At 39.4% G+C, this 16,617-nt stretch overlaps 1 protein-coding gene across 4 annotated transcripts in view; it reads right to left on the bottom strand.

The window, feature by feature from the left end:
* Positions 1-435: 435 nt before the first annotated feature.
* glceb (glucuronic acid epimerase b) overlaps positions 436-16,617 on the bottom strand; it is a 75,370-nt gene continuing 59,188 nt past the window's right edge. For all 4 annotated transcript variants that reach the window (XM_011488017.4, XM_078945086.1, XM_078945087.1 and 1 more), the window contains 3 exons: positions 13,734-13,976; positions 5,759-6,051; positions 436-4,361 (listed from right to left, as the gene is read on the bottom strand). In XM_011488017.4, the coding sequence (XP_011486319.1) occupies positions 3,630-4,361; positions 5,759-6,051; positions 13,734-13,976 (1,268 nt within the window). In that variant the 3' untranslated portion in view covers positions 436-3,629. The remainder of the gene's footprint in view (positions 4,362-5,758; positions 6,052-13,733; positions 13,977-16,617) is intronic.

Below are 16,617 nucleotides of genomic sequence, written 5' to 3'. Positions count from 1 at the left end.
CTAATGGTTGCACTGAGAAATGAGATATTGAAAAAAAAAAAAGAAGAAAATTAATATTCAGGACCAATTAAATCCACAGTAAAAGAAATAAAACATTTTAAGATTAAACTTAAAGCATTAGATTTGTAATTTAAAAAATGGCTATAAAAACATCTGGGTGCTTAAATAAAATGTGAAAATTCAAAAGGACAATTCTGTTAATAGAGGAAATTCTTCAACTGTTATTCTAAAAATTTCCTTTGAGTTTTTCTGATGGAACCAGCTGAACAGCTGGAAATGAGCAACTTCTGCCTTCAATGAGTTTTCTGTCCAATTAAATTTTAAACCAGCTGAAAAATACATAAAAAAAGAATATAAGCAGCTTCAAGAAGCAAAAACTGGATCAGAACTTTATCAATCTGTGAGGTCCTTGGAAAAACAAATCACAGTAGATAATTAAGAAAAATTATTTTATTAATTTTTTTTACATCTTTAAAAAGCAATTTCCTAAAGAACAAAGAATTTCTCTTTATATAAACACTTTCTCAGACTAAAAAACAAAACAAAAAAATCATAGTACTTGCACATTGTGCTTTGATTGCAGAGTCTGTACAAACCCTCCGGGAGTGTCACCCAGACACAAAACCCAGGAAACTTCTTATTGCATAAATCACACCGACCGCTACGGCCATCAGATGAACTTATTCCATCCTTTTTTTTTTTTTAAATAACTAAACGAAAACAACTGAAAAGAGAGAAACAACTGTGACTACACAACAATAGCAGCCTTCCCAGTGAGAATGCTGCACAGTCTTAAAAAGATAAAAAAATATATATAAAAGAACTCCAAGAAGTAAAACCATGTGAGGATGATAGAACAGCATTTGTGCTTTTGTAGAACCTAACAAAAACCGAATCATTTGGAATCTACCAATAAACAAAAACAAGGTGAACTGCAGCGCGCTTCCCTTTGAAAACAGTAGTCGAGTAAACGCGTCAACGATTAAACTTCATCCAACTTACCTAACCTACACCCAGAAAAACTAGCACTTCTAAAAGGCAGAGTCTGTTTCCATGCTAAATTACCATCATCTAAAGCTGAATGGAAGTCAGTTTGCACCAAAATATACAGATGACTCTGAATAAACAACTTTGGTACAACAACAAAAAATGGTATTCAGAAAACAAAACAAAAAAATCAGTCTATGTTAAACATGATAGTGTTTACAGTTCTAACAAAAGAAATAATGACATTTTTTTCTTTTTTACAATAATAGAAAGAAAAAAGAAAAACTGCATCACATGTCCAGCATTTCTACCCAATACTGCACATATTCATATTCAGACATATTCAAATCTATGTGCTAACATTTATCGGCGTTACATGGAAGGAGGTCGATACATGTCCTTCGTCAATTTCACATCAAAGTATTTATGTTTTACGATCAACATTACCAAATTGTAAATGGATCAGATTTCAATTATGTTCAGTCAATTCCCACATAATCTCAGGAACGTTTTCTTTTAAGGATTAGACCAATTTTATGAAAAGGAGCTCATGATCTTTATGTCAGTGTCGATGAGAGCTTCATCGACACTGACAGCTTGTTAAACCGCTGACTGGTGACTGTGCAGAGCTGCAGCCTCTCCACCTTATTAGCAGGGAGAACTGGCTTTCTGCGGGCCATCACTCAGGAGTTCATGCACTCAGCTGGGCCGGAGAAGCGCCAAGAGCCCTGCGGGGTCTGAGTCTACCTTGAAGAATTCACCTCCAGCTTTCATTAGGCTGGCACTCTTCTCTCACGCTGGGGAAGCTGAGCAGCGGCGAGAGGCAGCGGCGACTGCCCACCTTCCTCTGCAGCACGAAGACACCGCCTACACTTGCATCTGTAATTACAGCTTTCTGCTGTGAGCTGCAGAGGAAGGGCTTTAATGACCAGAGCTCAAGGAAACAACGCAAACGAAAAGCAGCGGGGTGTGAACACAAAAAGAAATAATTCTGCAAAACAAACGTGATTAGAAAAGGCTCATTACATGACAATTCAAACATGTTTCTTTAAATGTGAGCTAATATTGTAAGAATGCCTGTTTTCTTCAGTTCAAGTCATATATATGCTGCCAAAACATCTGGGAAAAGATGCAACAATTGGTGTTACGTTCACACCGGGATTGTGACGCACGCTCAGTCCACTAGTGGAGCTGGTTATTTAAGTAATCACGCATTTTGTGGTACATCCGAAAAATTTGGCATAGATGTTTCAGAAAAGCAGCCTTACCCACAACAAAATCCAAGATTTTAAATTATATACATACTATACAATAAATAATATTCTGTAGGTACTTTAAAGATTGCTTTTCGATTTTTCTTGTGGCTAATGTGGTTTTCTGAAAGATGGGTTCCTAGGGTACATCCATGCCAAAATGTGGTACTTGTGCCACAAATGTCAAAATGGTGAAAATTAAGTAAATTCTTCCTTTCACAGCTCTGTTCTGATATATGAAGGACTTGGCATCACATACTTCTGGCCGGGATCAAACAGCAACTTTGAATTTCTCTTTCAGACGGTTGGCTTTTCTATTAATGAAAAAAGGACTCACTACCAAATCTGAGTCCCTGACCGGTCCAAGTTCAACCTGGTTTAACTTTCAACACTTTTTGTACGTAGAGCCCAAAAAATGGTCGTAGAAATCTGCGTAACGACGCATGAACGTGAGAGTATTAAAGCCTGAAATGTGCGTTTCCATAGCCTTTTCATTGAAAGTGGCGGCTTGAACGTTGCCGAGGCCGGTGTGAACGTAGCTTTAGAGTTGATTCTTCAGTCATGTGGGTGAGCAGGTCGGACTTTTAGCTTCATTTTTGGGCGATCGCCTCCTATTTTCAAACTGGTTCGCCTGTTTGAGGACAAACGCTCAGAACAAACGCCTGCTTTTACTGGTAACTTGTCTCATATTAGCAGCTTCAGAAGTAATTATAAGTTAAGTCAGCGGCAGGAAGGACTGGAGGGATGATATGTTTGTTTCTACGGTTCTTCCTGCTTGGGATTTGAGAAGGATTGTTTATTCCTTGGAGCTCAGTTTAAGCAGCAAACAGACACCTAATCCATTCTTCAGTGTTTACATTTAGGAGGGAAATAAAGACAACCTCATTTGAAGTTTTAATGTAATTCCGTAGTCAAATGTTTGTCCTGATTTTAGAGAGGAGGGGTTATATGTCAGAATGAAACTTCAGACTCTGTAGAGAAATAAACAGAACGGCTCACAGATCAACCTTTTTGGCAACATCCTCCATCAACTCTGTAATAAAATACTCTTATTATGTACAGTTGCTTTTTCATAAACTTTGAAATTCTGAGATGAAATAAAAAGAAATGCTAAAAAAAAAGAAAAATAAATACAGTGGTTGATTTTAAGAAGGTCGTAAATGTGGTTCTGTCTCTCCAACATGATAATTATTTATTTTTAAACAAAATACACATCCATTTTACCTGAACATAACTCACACTCGGAGTCCAGCCTCTTGGGAACAAAGAAAATCAAAAAAAGTATTGCAGCAAAGCACACAAGGAAGTTGCAGCATTGGAGGCTGCAGCTGATGGACTTCATTCAATCATCCCACACACAGAATACACAGGCACCACTCCTTCATTTGTCTAGTTGTGCTTGGCTCGAATCCCTTTCAAGTAGCCTTTCCAGCGCTTGATGACGTCCTTAAAAATGGCGGCGTTGTCTATGGACGCAAGCAGCTGGAGCTGGTTAATGTGGGTGGTGTGATAGTCCCAGCGAGCCAGGTTGGGCGCGGTTCCCAACATAAAGTGACGCAGGTCATAGATGCTTCCAGATCCTGTGTCAAAGAGAGGCAGCATAGCTTTTAGTGACTCCATGCCACGGCTGAAGAGTTGCCCCGCCTCCCTGCCCAGCTTCTCGCCGGCTGTCTCTGCTAAGTCGTAGAGCCCGATCAGGGAGTAGATGAAGCCGTTGAGCACAAACGAGCTGGGGCTGGTGGGGTATTCCTCATACCAGTCGTACTTGTTCATGAACACGGCTTTGACCCCATGCTGCGCTGAAGGCACCTTGTAAGGTCCAACTGCCTTGAGGGCAGCCTTGATGTACGCCTGGTTCTTGGTGAGCAAGTAGGCTCTCACCAGCGTAGACATGGCTTGGCCCTGAGCCATGGCCGAGTACCAGCCGGGCTCCAGAGGCCGGAAGCTCTCGCCAAGTTTACGAGTGACCATGATGGGCCATCCTCCTCGTTCGTCCTGGTTCCGCAGCAGCCAATCGCTGGCAGCAAAGAAGGCGGCCATGTGGGAGGTGGTGGAGACGGTGATGTTGTCTACAAAGCCCCGCCCATGAAGGACCAACTGCACCACCCTCCTGGGCATAATCTGAGAAAACAAGGCAAATAGGATCACAAAAAGCACACTTAGGAGTTGTTATGGTCACTTTTATGCTCATCTTTTTTAAAAAGATTTTCAAATACTAAACATTAAAGTAATCTGTAAAGAAAAAAAATTATAGAGCTGGTAAATGCAAAAAAAACGTAAATACAAATTTAAGTATGAAAAAAAAGGCAATTTTAATTTTCGTAAAAAACCTTGTCCTAATTATGTCAAATAATATCGTAAATGTTACTTAGGATTAGATTAGTTTAGGTTAAAAGATTGGATTATTATTCAAGAGGCATTAAATCATTTGCTAGAGCACAGCAGTCAGTTTGAAAAATCACGTCATGAAAAAATGTCCTAATTTGTGTTTTAACACTTTAAATGGGCAATATCATAAAAAGAAAAAGGCACATTTTTCAGCTTTTAAGTGTATTATAATGTCATTTCCTCACAAAAAGAAACTTCAAAGTGGTATTTTGATCCATTCAAGCATCTCTGAGTATTCCTCTAAAAACCTGCGCTCTGAGCACCAGCCCCTCCCAATCCATTAAAAAACAAGAGGGTTCTCACGTCACAAAGTGACAAACAGCCCCTTCCAAGAAGAGTCTGCTCTGCCATCACCGCCCCCAGGCTAACACACACACACAAACACGCACAAACTTTCTCCGCCGAGCTAGCGGTGTTTGGCAAAAATGCTTTTGTAAGGCTCCATGGACAAAATGTAGACACGCTGCCGAGGTCGGCTCTAGGTTGACATCATGAAATGGGCGGCGCCCACAAGGAGAGAAAGGCGGAGCCTCAGACATCGAGTCGTCTTACTTCTGGGTAGAAAAAATGGCAGCGAAAACAACTCATATTTCATAAAAGTAGTTCTTAAGTGGGTCAAAGGTAATTTATTATCATATATATATATATATGGATATCATTTACTCTAAAAGGCTTAAGAATTGCGTGATATAGGCCCTTTAACACTGGAGATGTCGCTGGTGAAACATGAATAACACACGCTCTTTAACACACTGTAACATAACAATAACACACTGTGACTCCTCGACCGTTTATGCGATCAACTTAAATCGCCTACATCTGATGTGGAGACAAACAGCTGCGCCAACGTGTTGCATAACTGCGCTAAGGCGGTTTGCTCCGTGACAGAATCAGTTGATTTAAGATTATCGCGTAAACACTTTACTACTGTAAGGTGTTGCAAATCTGCACAAGGCTGCTTCAGAATCTGCTGGAATTACGTTAAATGGTTGAGGTAGTCAAAAGAATGTCTAGGGTTAGTTTTCATTTATTCTACACAAATATTCAGTGTATTGTTTCTGCTTTAGTTCCAATTAAAGCAGCTTCTGTATTTTCTTCCATCCGCTCCATGGACTGTGGTCTCACGTTACCTTTGTGGCTTTGACAGCCTTAGTGTTTGACAGACCGACACCCTTCCTCAGGTCGGTCAGCAGGTCTCGGGTCAGGGTGCTCCATGCTGTGCGCAGCCCGATGCCATAGGTGATGTCCCGGTCCTTGAAGGCAATGAGCTGTGTGCTGGTCACATAGTGAATGGTGAAGGGGGGGCCCTTTTCTGTGGTTTCCAGGACCACAGAGACGCTGCCGTTTGAGACAAACTTGATGTCTAAGCTTAAGATGAAATCTCTGGAGTTGCCAAGTTGGAGAGAAACACCTTCTGAAGACTCTGAAACAATATAACCACATCAAAAACACAATGAGGGGAGACTAAATGAAAATGTCGGATTAAAGGAAACATTTCAATACGTTACTGGACAACACAGACAACTCTCCGAGAATTTATAAAAAATGCAGACAACTAAAAACTCTACGTTCAAGACTCAGTTTTTACTTTAAAAGTTTACCCAGTGTTCTTTTAATTATGCTATTCTTTTAGTCAAAATAAAAAAAAAACTGCATCATTTTCTAGGACGTAGCTTGCAGTGTGGCAGAAGTTCATTCGAAATTCTGTGGGAAGAACTGTTGGTGCAGAGTAAGCCCGCCCCCCCTTCCCATTGCCTACATGTTCTCCCGTTAGCTTACAGCCCCTCACAACCCCAACCTAACATTAGCAATGCAACAAATATGGTGAGCAACGTCAGAGCTATCCAGCCGTGAAGTGTTGATCCAGATTCCTGCTCAGACAAGGAAAACAAAGACGTACATGGATCTAGTTGTCTCATCAGAATGGAGCGGAGCCGGGAGACAAAAGGCTCTTGTAGCACTTCTACATCAGCTACAAGTTTTTTCAAACAACAATTTTTTTGTCTGCTCCTTATTCACAATAAATTGACTACGAAATAAACAAATTTAATTTTGAGTTTAGTATTCTTTATACATGTCAAGTATTATCAAAAAAAAGAAGAAAAATGCAATAAGAACATCTTAAAAACGCCAAAAACTTGATTTTCATTGGAGTGGGTAAACTTCTGCTTCTCAAATCCGGTATTTTTTCTCGGCTGGTTTAGCTTTGACTGTTCAGCTGTAACTTGTGAAATGTCTCAAGACAGCCATTCCGTGATCTATGAGCCTTTTTTTTTTATTTAAAGGGAAGCTCTAAGGATCGAGAAATGAAAGGACATAAAAGTCAAGGAAAAAGAAGTATAATGCAATAATGGATTTTGCAAATGCTCCTAAAGCTCGCTCAAACTGGAGATTGTGAAAATGAGCCAACAGTCAGCGGAAGACAGACAGAGCTCACATGAAATGAGCCGCAATAGCAGAAGCCCTCGATGCCGAATGAGACAAAGACAGTCGATCAGGCGCAGAGTGAAGGCAGAGACAGTCTGGCAGGGGCCTCTGGAAGACTACGGCTCTTTAATGCACTCATAAATCCATTACTTAAGGCAATGCATAGAGTAAGTGGATTTGTACTCTGGCCCTGTGATTACTCTGCCATCAATAAAGGATGAGCAGCGAATACAGACGAGATTCCACCTCCACTGCTCGGCTCTCTTGCTGTTTAGCAACCAGCCAGACAGCAATGACATACTGCTGGAAATATGTCAGTGTCAACCATGTTTGTATACACGAGGAGGCATGACACAAACATGTGAAAATGTAAACAGTTGGTACCTGCTGTGCAATGGTAAACATGTGACTGATGACATTTTCAGCTCCTTCCATTCATGCTCATATGTGAAACAATGCTTCACTCAAAGCTGTGAATGCGTTTAGGTCCCACATGCTTCTAGAAATAAATAGATCTGGTTTTGAATTTGCATTTATGTCCATAAACTGCATTTAACCATCTACTTCATGACCATATTTAATAACCCACTCCAATGAAAATCATGTTTTGGTGTTTTTAATATGTTCTTATAGCATTTCTGTCATCATGGACATTTATAAAGAAAATTAATCTTAAAATTGGTATTTCTTTATTCAAATCGTAGCAGATAAAAAAATGCTGTTTAAAAAAAGAGCGTAGAAAATACCCTGAGCACGCCACAAGCCCCCTGCTCTGAGCTCTCAGAAACAGAGGAAGGGTTGTTTTTTTTCGCCACATCAAGGCCCCACCCACCAATCTGAGGCAAGTTTCTAATGAACTACTGCCGCTCTACAGAAACTATGTCCAAGAAAAACGACACAGCTATTTTTTTATTTTATTTCGGACAAAAACGGTATAATCGTAATTAAAAGACCTCTGGGAATCCTTTGACAATAGATTAGAAGGTGATTATAGATTTAAGACAAAAATATATGAATAAATATTATTGGATTAGAGGTTGACATGCAAGTGCTTTAATAACACGGGTTTTTCCGAAAGGTTACAAACAAAAAGGACATTTAAACAGTCTAGAAACATTTTCTGTCAAAGGCCTCACAAATTCTCATCTGCTTCAAGTTTTGGCCCCCACCACTGGGGACCCACTTAGTCATTTGAAGAAGACATTTTATATGAAAGAGCAGCAAATATCTTCTAAAGGCACTGTTATCACACATGTATTTCACGTATTTGGTCATTCCAATCAGATAGTTTAGACAGTTTCAAAGCCTGTTTATCAAGAAATGGACTGCATAGATAGCCAGATTATAAACAAACTATGGGAAGTTGCTGTATGAATAAGTAATTTTTGGAGTGCAGGGAGATGATGGAGTGAATGACAACTCTTGCATCAAAATGTTTGAGCAAACTTGCCGCAGTTCTGGCTGCTTCCCCAGCCCTTATTTCTCTTCAGGTATTCTGCAGCTGTTGTTGTTCACACAAACTGACTGCTAAAGAGTCTTCTTTGACATGCAGTAGTCGAAAGGTAAAATCTTGCACTTTTGCATGCAGCACATTAAGCTGGTGGGAAACCAGTAGCTCAGTGAGAAAGAAAACATTGTAAACTTTCAAAGTAAAACAGCACAAGAGTACTTTGACCTTTCTTACTAAGTGTCACATAAAAACAACAAAAAAAGCAGTGACATCCCAAAGTACGAGTAGAGAGGGGAGTAACAACGTTAGTAATCCCACAATCCTTCTGTTTTTTCCCCCGTCCAAAAGGAAACACACACACACATAAAATTTAGCCTCAAACACAAAAGAAGTTTGTACAAGTATACTCCTGTTGTGTCCAAAGCTGCATAAATCACTTTTGTAAACAGTAAAATTTGTACAAGACAGCAGGCCCTCGGCTCTTTTCTGTTTGGTCAGCTGCTGAACAGTAATGGTAAAAAAAAAATAAAAAGCAAAAGGTAGTAATCTGTGAAACCACATGGTGAATATCTGCTACTTCAAATTCATGATATTTCTCTGGATCTAAACTTGAATATTGATACTCTTTAGTTTTTACTTTCTGGTTTGCCAGGAATTCAACTGCACTATTGCCGTTCTCCTAACGATAAATTAGATAATTCTATTCTAAAAAGGATGTGATGATTAGCACTGTAGCTTTGGCCCACTGGCTCCTTCCAAGGTAGATTTTCTCCGGGAACTCAAGCTTCCTCCCTCAGTCTAAACAGTTGCTTGACAAGTTAATTGAAGAATCTAACTTGTTCTTTTGCATTGAATGTGTGTGGTTGTTGGTATGTATGATGAATTAGCAACCCCTATCCTAACCCCAATTTAGCCTGAAAACTGTAGGAATAGGCTCCAGCATCCCATGAAGCAACAATAGGGAAAAGCTGGTCTTGAAGACAAAACTCAAAAAAAGTGTTTATTGTTATATTTCAAGAAAGATACCCACTTTTAACAATTCTCAGTCAAAAGCTAAAATGTAAGTTGTCTTGTCATTTCCCGCAGCATCACTATGCATCAACAGGAGATACTACCGGACTACAAGCTTTTAAAGGTATCCCATCATACGGGTTCTCAGTTCATTTCTTTGATAAGTTGAAAGATGAGAATCGACCTGGAGAAAGAGGCTTTACTGAACCTCTGGATCAATCATCCTCTTCCTGTAAGTTGTGTAACTTCACCATCACCTCAGTGAACATTCGATTCAGATCAGATGCTCACTGAAACACAAACGATCGGCTCTAGTGCCAGCTCTCAAAGGTAGAACTGTACCTCAAATGGTTATTGAGTGATCTGTTCAAAATGGGTTTCCATGGTAGCCTGTCGCTGTAGAACCACTGAAGAATGGGGGTTGGAGGGGCTCATTTCACCAACCTGAGTGAATATGCTGTGAAAAGGGCATCAAAAAGCTCAAATACGACACTCCTCTCCTGTGGGATTTTGTAACAAATCTCCTTTCAGCAAAAACTTAAAATATTCAAGAAATGAAGTCCACAGTACTTCAAATCTTTTCTTGCTACAGCTTCTTGTTTGTTGGCAGTGGCACAGTCCTCAATTCCTGAGCTGGATTCAGATTGCTTAAAGACACACGGGGGAATTGTTGCACGCATGTAACCCAGTATCATTGTTTCTGATGTCAGCATCATATAAACTCGCCCCTCTCATGCCGCTCTGTCAGAGCCCATTTAATTACTGCAGATGCAACTTATTCTGCTGTGGTGGCTTCATGTTTACAATTCTGATGAATGGAAGGGTTATGGTTCTCTACCGTGATGCACAGGAAACAGAGTTTAAGATTCTGTCCATATCTGCACAAAATATACAACAAATTCAAGGACAAAATGTACCAATATTTGTTTGTTAGAACACTGTAAAGTCAGTCCAACACCTTTTCTTTCAGGATAAATAAAATGCGTAACATTTCTCTGGAAGATTCTACAACACAAACATACAAATTACAATCATGAAATAGGAATGAAAAACTAACAGTTTCTTGTTTTTAAAATGGAGGTAATACTCCTTCAGGATTATATTTTTTTGCATAAACTTGTGGTACACTATGATAAAACTCCTCAGAAACCTTAAGAAAATAAGAACATTTGGCTTGGCTCTTAATATGATGCTACTGAAGAACTCCAAGAATGATGCAAGCATCCCACACAGAAGTGAGCTGTGATTGGCCACTTCTTGAACCAGACAGAGACAGACAGGCACAAGTGGGAGCTAGTTTTCTGCAGTTGTGAGATTACGTCTGATCGGGAGAATGGTGAGAACAAAATGAATTTCTGAAGTATCCATCGACCAAACAGCTTTGGGAAAATAAAGGTGCTCAGTGGCAGACAGTGCTCACAGTTATGAGTGGATACTAGACAGCAGGTTATTATCAAGGGACAGACAATTGATCCACTTGTCAGAAGCTTTGAGAGACTGTTCAACACCCGCGCCCTACATACTGTTAGGAGGCACTGAAGGAAAAGAGGGAGGTGGAGCATGAAAAGACTGACAGCAAGAAAGAAAATTGGGAACATTGGATGAGAGGAAAGCATGTACCACTAGTATAAGGCAGACGTGAGTGTTATGTCGAGGAATGATAAGTGGTGGGAAGTGAGCAAACAGCAGTGCAAGACTGACAGAGATCTGGGTTAAACTGGGGAAGATTCATGTGAAAAGAAACCAAGATGATGAGAAAAAAAGTGCAGTGCTGACAAGCTGACCTTCGAGACAAGCTTAGCAGGGAAGAGAAGGGCTTAGAAGGGGAATGAAAAGGAGTTGGTGACGCTGAGAGGTGCAGAGCTGAAAAATTAGTAGGAGGAGAAAATTACAGCAGGGACAGGAGCTTGACAGAGGACAGTGTCGGATTTATCAGCAAGAGATGAGAGGAGAATGAGAGGAGCTCACAGTCAAAAACGGGCAAAAGAGTGACTTTTCCAAGTTCCAAAAATAACTGCTTTCTGTCGTGTTATAGCTATAAACCAGGCTGGACCCAACCTCCAGTGCAAACACAATACATGCTGTGCTGTTAAAGGCTTTCACAAACCCAAATCTAAGATCCAAATATAATTATATTTGATTAAAATACATACTGATTTTAAATTTGCACCTTCAACTAAAAAAACCTACAAAGCCATTTTAATTTACAGAAGTCTGAGAAAGTAACGGCAGCCAATAATATTGGTCCTAAATGATCTCCATACTTCTATGGCAACAGCGTCCATGACAGTGCAGGAAATGCAGATAGCAACTTCATCTGGCCCTACAGCATCAAAGCTATGTCCAAATTCACGAAAGACAATCTAGTGCAGTGTTTTTTAACCTCTTTTGAGCCACGGCACACTTTAACCGTGACAAAAATCCTGCGGCACACCAGCATCCAAAAATTTAAAAAAAAAGGAGAAACTGTATTGATCTACAGTCCCTCTGTAATCTCACATGCATTTTTGTGATAATTGTGGCAGAAAAATCTGGAAGCTGCAGCTGTTTTTTTCTAAAAGATGTAATAAAAGTTAAGTTAAAAGATTTAAAAACTGTTTGATGTGTGTTCATTGTGGTTTCAAGATGTTTAACAAGGACGACTCATTGTGCGCTGAGACGCTGTCACTTTAGCCCAATGCATCATGGGAGATGTGATTGAGCCTCCAAGAAGGATTGGTGGAGACAGTTAAAGGGGCGGGATTTTTTCGAAAACAGTTATAGCTGCAGCTAAATCACGGTACCGTCATTCTTATCAAAATGTCTTTAGTAGAATCAAATAAACACAAAGAAAAAAGTATTTTATGATCTTTTATATTCCTAACTACTCAGTGTTTTATCAGGACCTGTTTGGATGAAGAAAGGAGCTGATATCCTGGAGATGGAAAATGTTTTTAGATCAGTTAATGAGGGCAATTTCCCACGGCCACACTGGTTGAAAAACACTGATCTAGTGCCCTGGATTTTTATGCGGTACATACACCGTGCTTTCTTATTTTTTTTTTAATTAGATGTCACTCATTTGCTGAATTAAAAACCTAATAAACATGAACACTTTATGAAGACTATTTATAAATCCAATGAATTCTAATGATAAAACGTACATTTGTTTAAACAATAAATCATTCAAACGCAATGCATTGTGTTCTATATTTGACAATCTAGTGAGTAAGGATGCTCTCTAGCTTTTAGATTCAGACAGCCCAACAACATGGCGAATGCTCTATATAGAGCCCAAAGCTGCATTCAGAACTAACACGATACGGGGTGTCCCGTTTCAATGTTACCTTTTAATGAGCGCGATCCTGCGGTGCTTCAGGTGTTGCGGCGCAACCACCAATTAGGAACTTAGCCTTGGCATGTGACATGTTGAATACATGATTAGTAGGTGGAGAGCAAAACCAACATGGAGGAGAATCCGATCGCTCCCGTCCTGAACTTTAAGGTTTTTCTCATCTAAACAATAACAAAAAGGTCCTCTAATTTTATTCTTATTCTTATGTTTTCCCTCCTCTGACTAAAGCAGGTCAGCAAGTTTTCAAACTCGTCCACAGAGACACAGAAGTAGCGCTGATAGGGGTTATCATTCAGACGCAGCTCCTGCAGTGGACGGAGAACCTAAAGAGATTCTGTGAAAGATCCCATTGAACCAAGACATGGCCATAGCTCCTCACACATGCGTCTGATGCGCCAATTTTATTAACACATTTTTAGGCAAGCTTCTGACAGTGAATTTGATGTTTTTAGCATTTTAAGCTATACATGTGACAGGAGGGCCATAAACTTGTTATTGCAAAGAAATGACAAAAAAAAGACAGAACGCCAGAGCGTGTAATTAAGAGAGGAACTGGATGCAACAGCTGCAATTATGTCACAAACTAGAAATCATACTTTGAATAGTGCTCACCAGAGACATCTCAGCTGCATTTCAAAACCAAATAAGTGAATAAATCAGGATGAACGTGTGCTGCTTATTAAGTCAGTACCATGTGTCTAGGGTTGAATAAATGGGATATCTACCATGAACCACAAGAGCCAGAATTCTCCTTCTGTGGTGGTAACTCACACAGCTCATCATCCTCTCCAGAGGGCTACATATCGAGCCCGCCACAGCCTCAGTTAACAGGAGATAAGGCGGCAGCCCTCAGGCTGTACGGGCAAATGGAAGAATCCCATACCTGGAGCACTGAACTGCCGCACAGAGGTGGATCTGAACTTGTCGTGGACGCGGTTTAGGCTGCAGCCTTTTGGGACGCTCCAGGGTGCTGTGGCCCTGCTGTCCTTCTCCTCTGCTGTGTCATAGACCTCCACATGGGGCGCACGCTCTGTCAGGTTCTTGCTGTAATGGCTCAAACCGTACTGGGCAATCTGGATGGCGTAGAAGTAGCCTTGAGGACCCCATTGAGTGGACAGAGGAACACCTAGGAGAAAATAGGAGGAAGAGTTTTTTGCTTGTTTTTTTAAACTGGCTAATATTAAAAAAGCAAACGAAAAAAAGTTTATTTAAATGTACTCATCTTTAAATAAAAAAATTGAAGAGTTTTAGTTCCAATGTTTACAGGTTTACCGATTTGCAAAGACCTTTTGCCGTGAACATCCCATTCAAACATGATTCTTTCTTCCCAACAAAAGAAAATGGCAACAGTAGAAATTGTCAGTGGTATGTATGAAACCGACAGTCACAGAGCAATGGCAGGTGATTAGATGGTGATAAAACGTCAGATAATGTGTTGCGTTTCACTGCAGGCGAACTAACCTGGTGAGAAAAACATAAAAAGCTCAGGCAAGAGAATCAGACAGATAGTTCACGTAAAAAAAAACTGGCACACAGACAGTGAACGCATCACCTAACACACGTCCTACAGAGAACAAAGAAAGAGTGACAATATGCCCTTTTGTTGAAACATATTCATTATGGATGAAAAAAAAAATGCTTTCAGAATTTTTTTTGGTTTTACTTTGCATTTTACTGTTGAGCAAGGTCAATATTCAATTCAAAATAATTATGTGAACTGGGGATGATTAGACACAAGAAAGCACCAATCTTTGGTGTGTTAAAACATCCGCATCAACACTATCTTTCTACACAAGTTTGTAGCTACACACTAAACTAAGCAGGAATCTGATTAAAATATGCATTAAAAAAGGCAAAGCCACAAAACATAAATGCTTTATAATTCCAAAATATATTTAGTTTTTTCAGCCCAACCCATCCTGCGTTTACCATTACTGACATTTCACTTAACACTTTAAGTCAAATGGCTTTTAAATCCTGACAGAGAAGCATATAACTGCAGTGCTGCAAGTATTTATATGGGTGAGTAATCCATGAGGAAATGGCTTAAATCTTCAACCATTTCCAGGGTTTCAGAGCTCAGACAAATCCAGAAATGTAAGAAATAAAACCCAAAAGTCTACAAGCAGCTCTGCTTACATTTAAATCCTTCTCGGACTCAGGCAGCAGTTATAAAATCAAATAAATATTGTGTGATGCTTGTTTTAAAAATAATGCTTTTAATTTTCAGTAAAAGTAAACTATAAAGATAGCCATGCATAGGACAGTGGGGCTTTTCTGGTTTGTTTACTATATTCTGATTAAGGAGTGAGAGGTTTTGACAAAGATTTGCTTTGTTTTAAACACGAACAACATTTTCTCTATATTAAGCCATCAATCATCTGAAATGGGATGGTGAATTGGGGATTTTTCAAATCTGCTATTGCATCTGTGTAGGTTCAGTCTTCAAGTGAATGTAGTCTGCAGTCAAACTAATGACGTATTGCTGTTTACTGCCTATTGGCTGCCATTAAACATGATTCTTTCTCAGCTGTTTTTATTGTGCGATAGTCTGACTCAGTCATAAATAGAAATTTCAATTTAATTTCAAGAGAAACCAACAAAAGTGACCAGAGCATGAAAACTATAAGTAGATTTAGAAGAAAAATGTTGTCAATTTGTAAATATTTCTATCCCATTTGTCTTAATTTAAGATGAAATAAGGTTCATGAACCATCACAGCTTTATCTGGGAGAGTGGAGCACCTGAGGCAAAGTACAAATGGGTCAGAAGGCAAACCCAGAAACAGAAGGTGTTTCTTTATGTGGTTTCTTTGAATCCTTTTCTTTTGTGCAATGGCGCACATTACAAAACCAGCATTTCCATGACCTGGTTTAAGCTCTGCTGTAGTTCTGATTGTGCCGTGGCAGGGTAATTAACACGCTGCGGTATGCATCCACACAAATATACTTAGCAGAAGGAAGAGGTGAGTGCTAGAGCATTTCCATGTTAAATAGCAGAGAGCCTTGGGTTGAATGAACTTATAAACTGACTGCATGTGGATATTTGTTCTTAAACAGGATAAACAGGCACGATATAAGGAAAGATGGGGTGAATTGTTAGTCCTGTAACTCTGTCGTGCCCCATTTCTTATGGGAAGTGTTCTTCTCCTGTAGCGGCAAAGCAGGTCAGGCTGAAGAATATGTACCAATATAAAACTGCCCCTAATAGATACACACATGTCATAATCATAGGCAATACCAGTCCTTATGCAGTTCAATTGATCTAAATGGTCTTTTTTTAAATGTAAAAATCGGTTGCTTTTTTCCTTTTTATTACCATAACATCTTTTTCTCTATATCCCAAAAAGTTGGAAACATCTGATAGGAATTGTAGAGAATACATCAAACTAATTTGTCATTACTGTATTCAGCATATGAATCAGAAGAAGTCGATTTTAAGCACAATTAATATTAAGTTGAAAGGACAAACATAACCAAACTTAAAATCCTTCATGTTGTGTCCGTCTGCCCTTCCTTTTTTTTTAAGGATTTCTACATCCGACCTTTGACCCTAAAAAAGGCATTTTGCTCAGTTACCAACTGACCAAAACCCAACAAGAGCCACAAAGCCTTAATATTTAGAAAAATTTGTATTTAGGTTTAACATAGTTGCATTGTAAAAGTGTTATATTTTTCTGTAAACTATTTTTACTCCTTTTCCTTTTGACAGCAGAACATTAAAGTTTCCTTTCAAAATAAAGTACACCCTGTGTCAAATAAGATCCA

The sequence above is a fragment of the Oryzias latipes genome, chromosome 3 (assembly GCF_053564925.1).
Source record: "Oryzias latipes strain Hd-rR chromosome 3, Olatipes_Hd-rR_3.1".
NCBI lineage: Eukaryota > Metazoa > Chordata > Actinopteri > Beloniformes > Adrianichthyidae > Oryzias > Oryzias latipes.
Note: the sequence above shows the minus strand (reverse complement) of the source record. Positions and strands in the feature narration are given on the sequence as shown.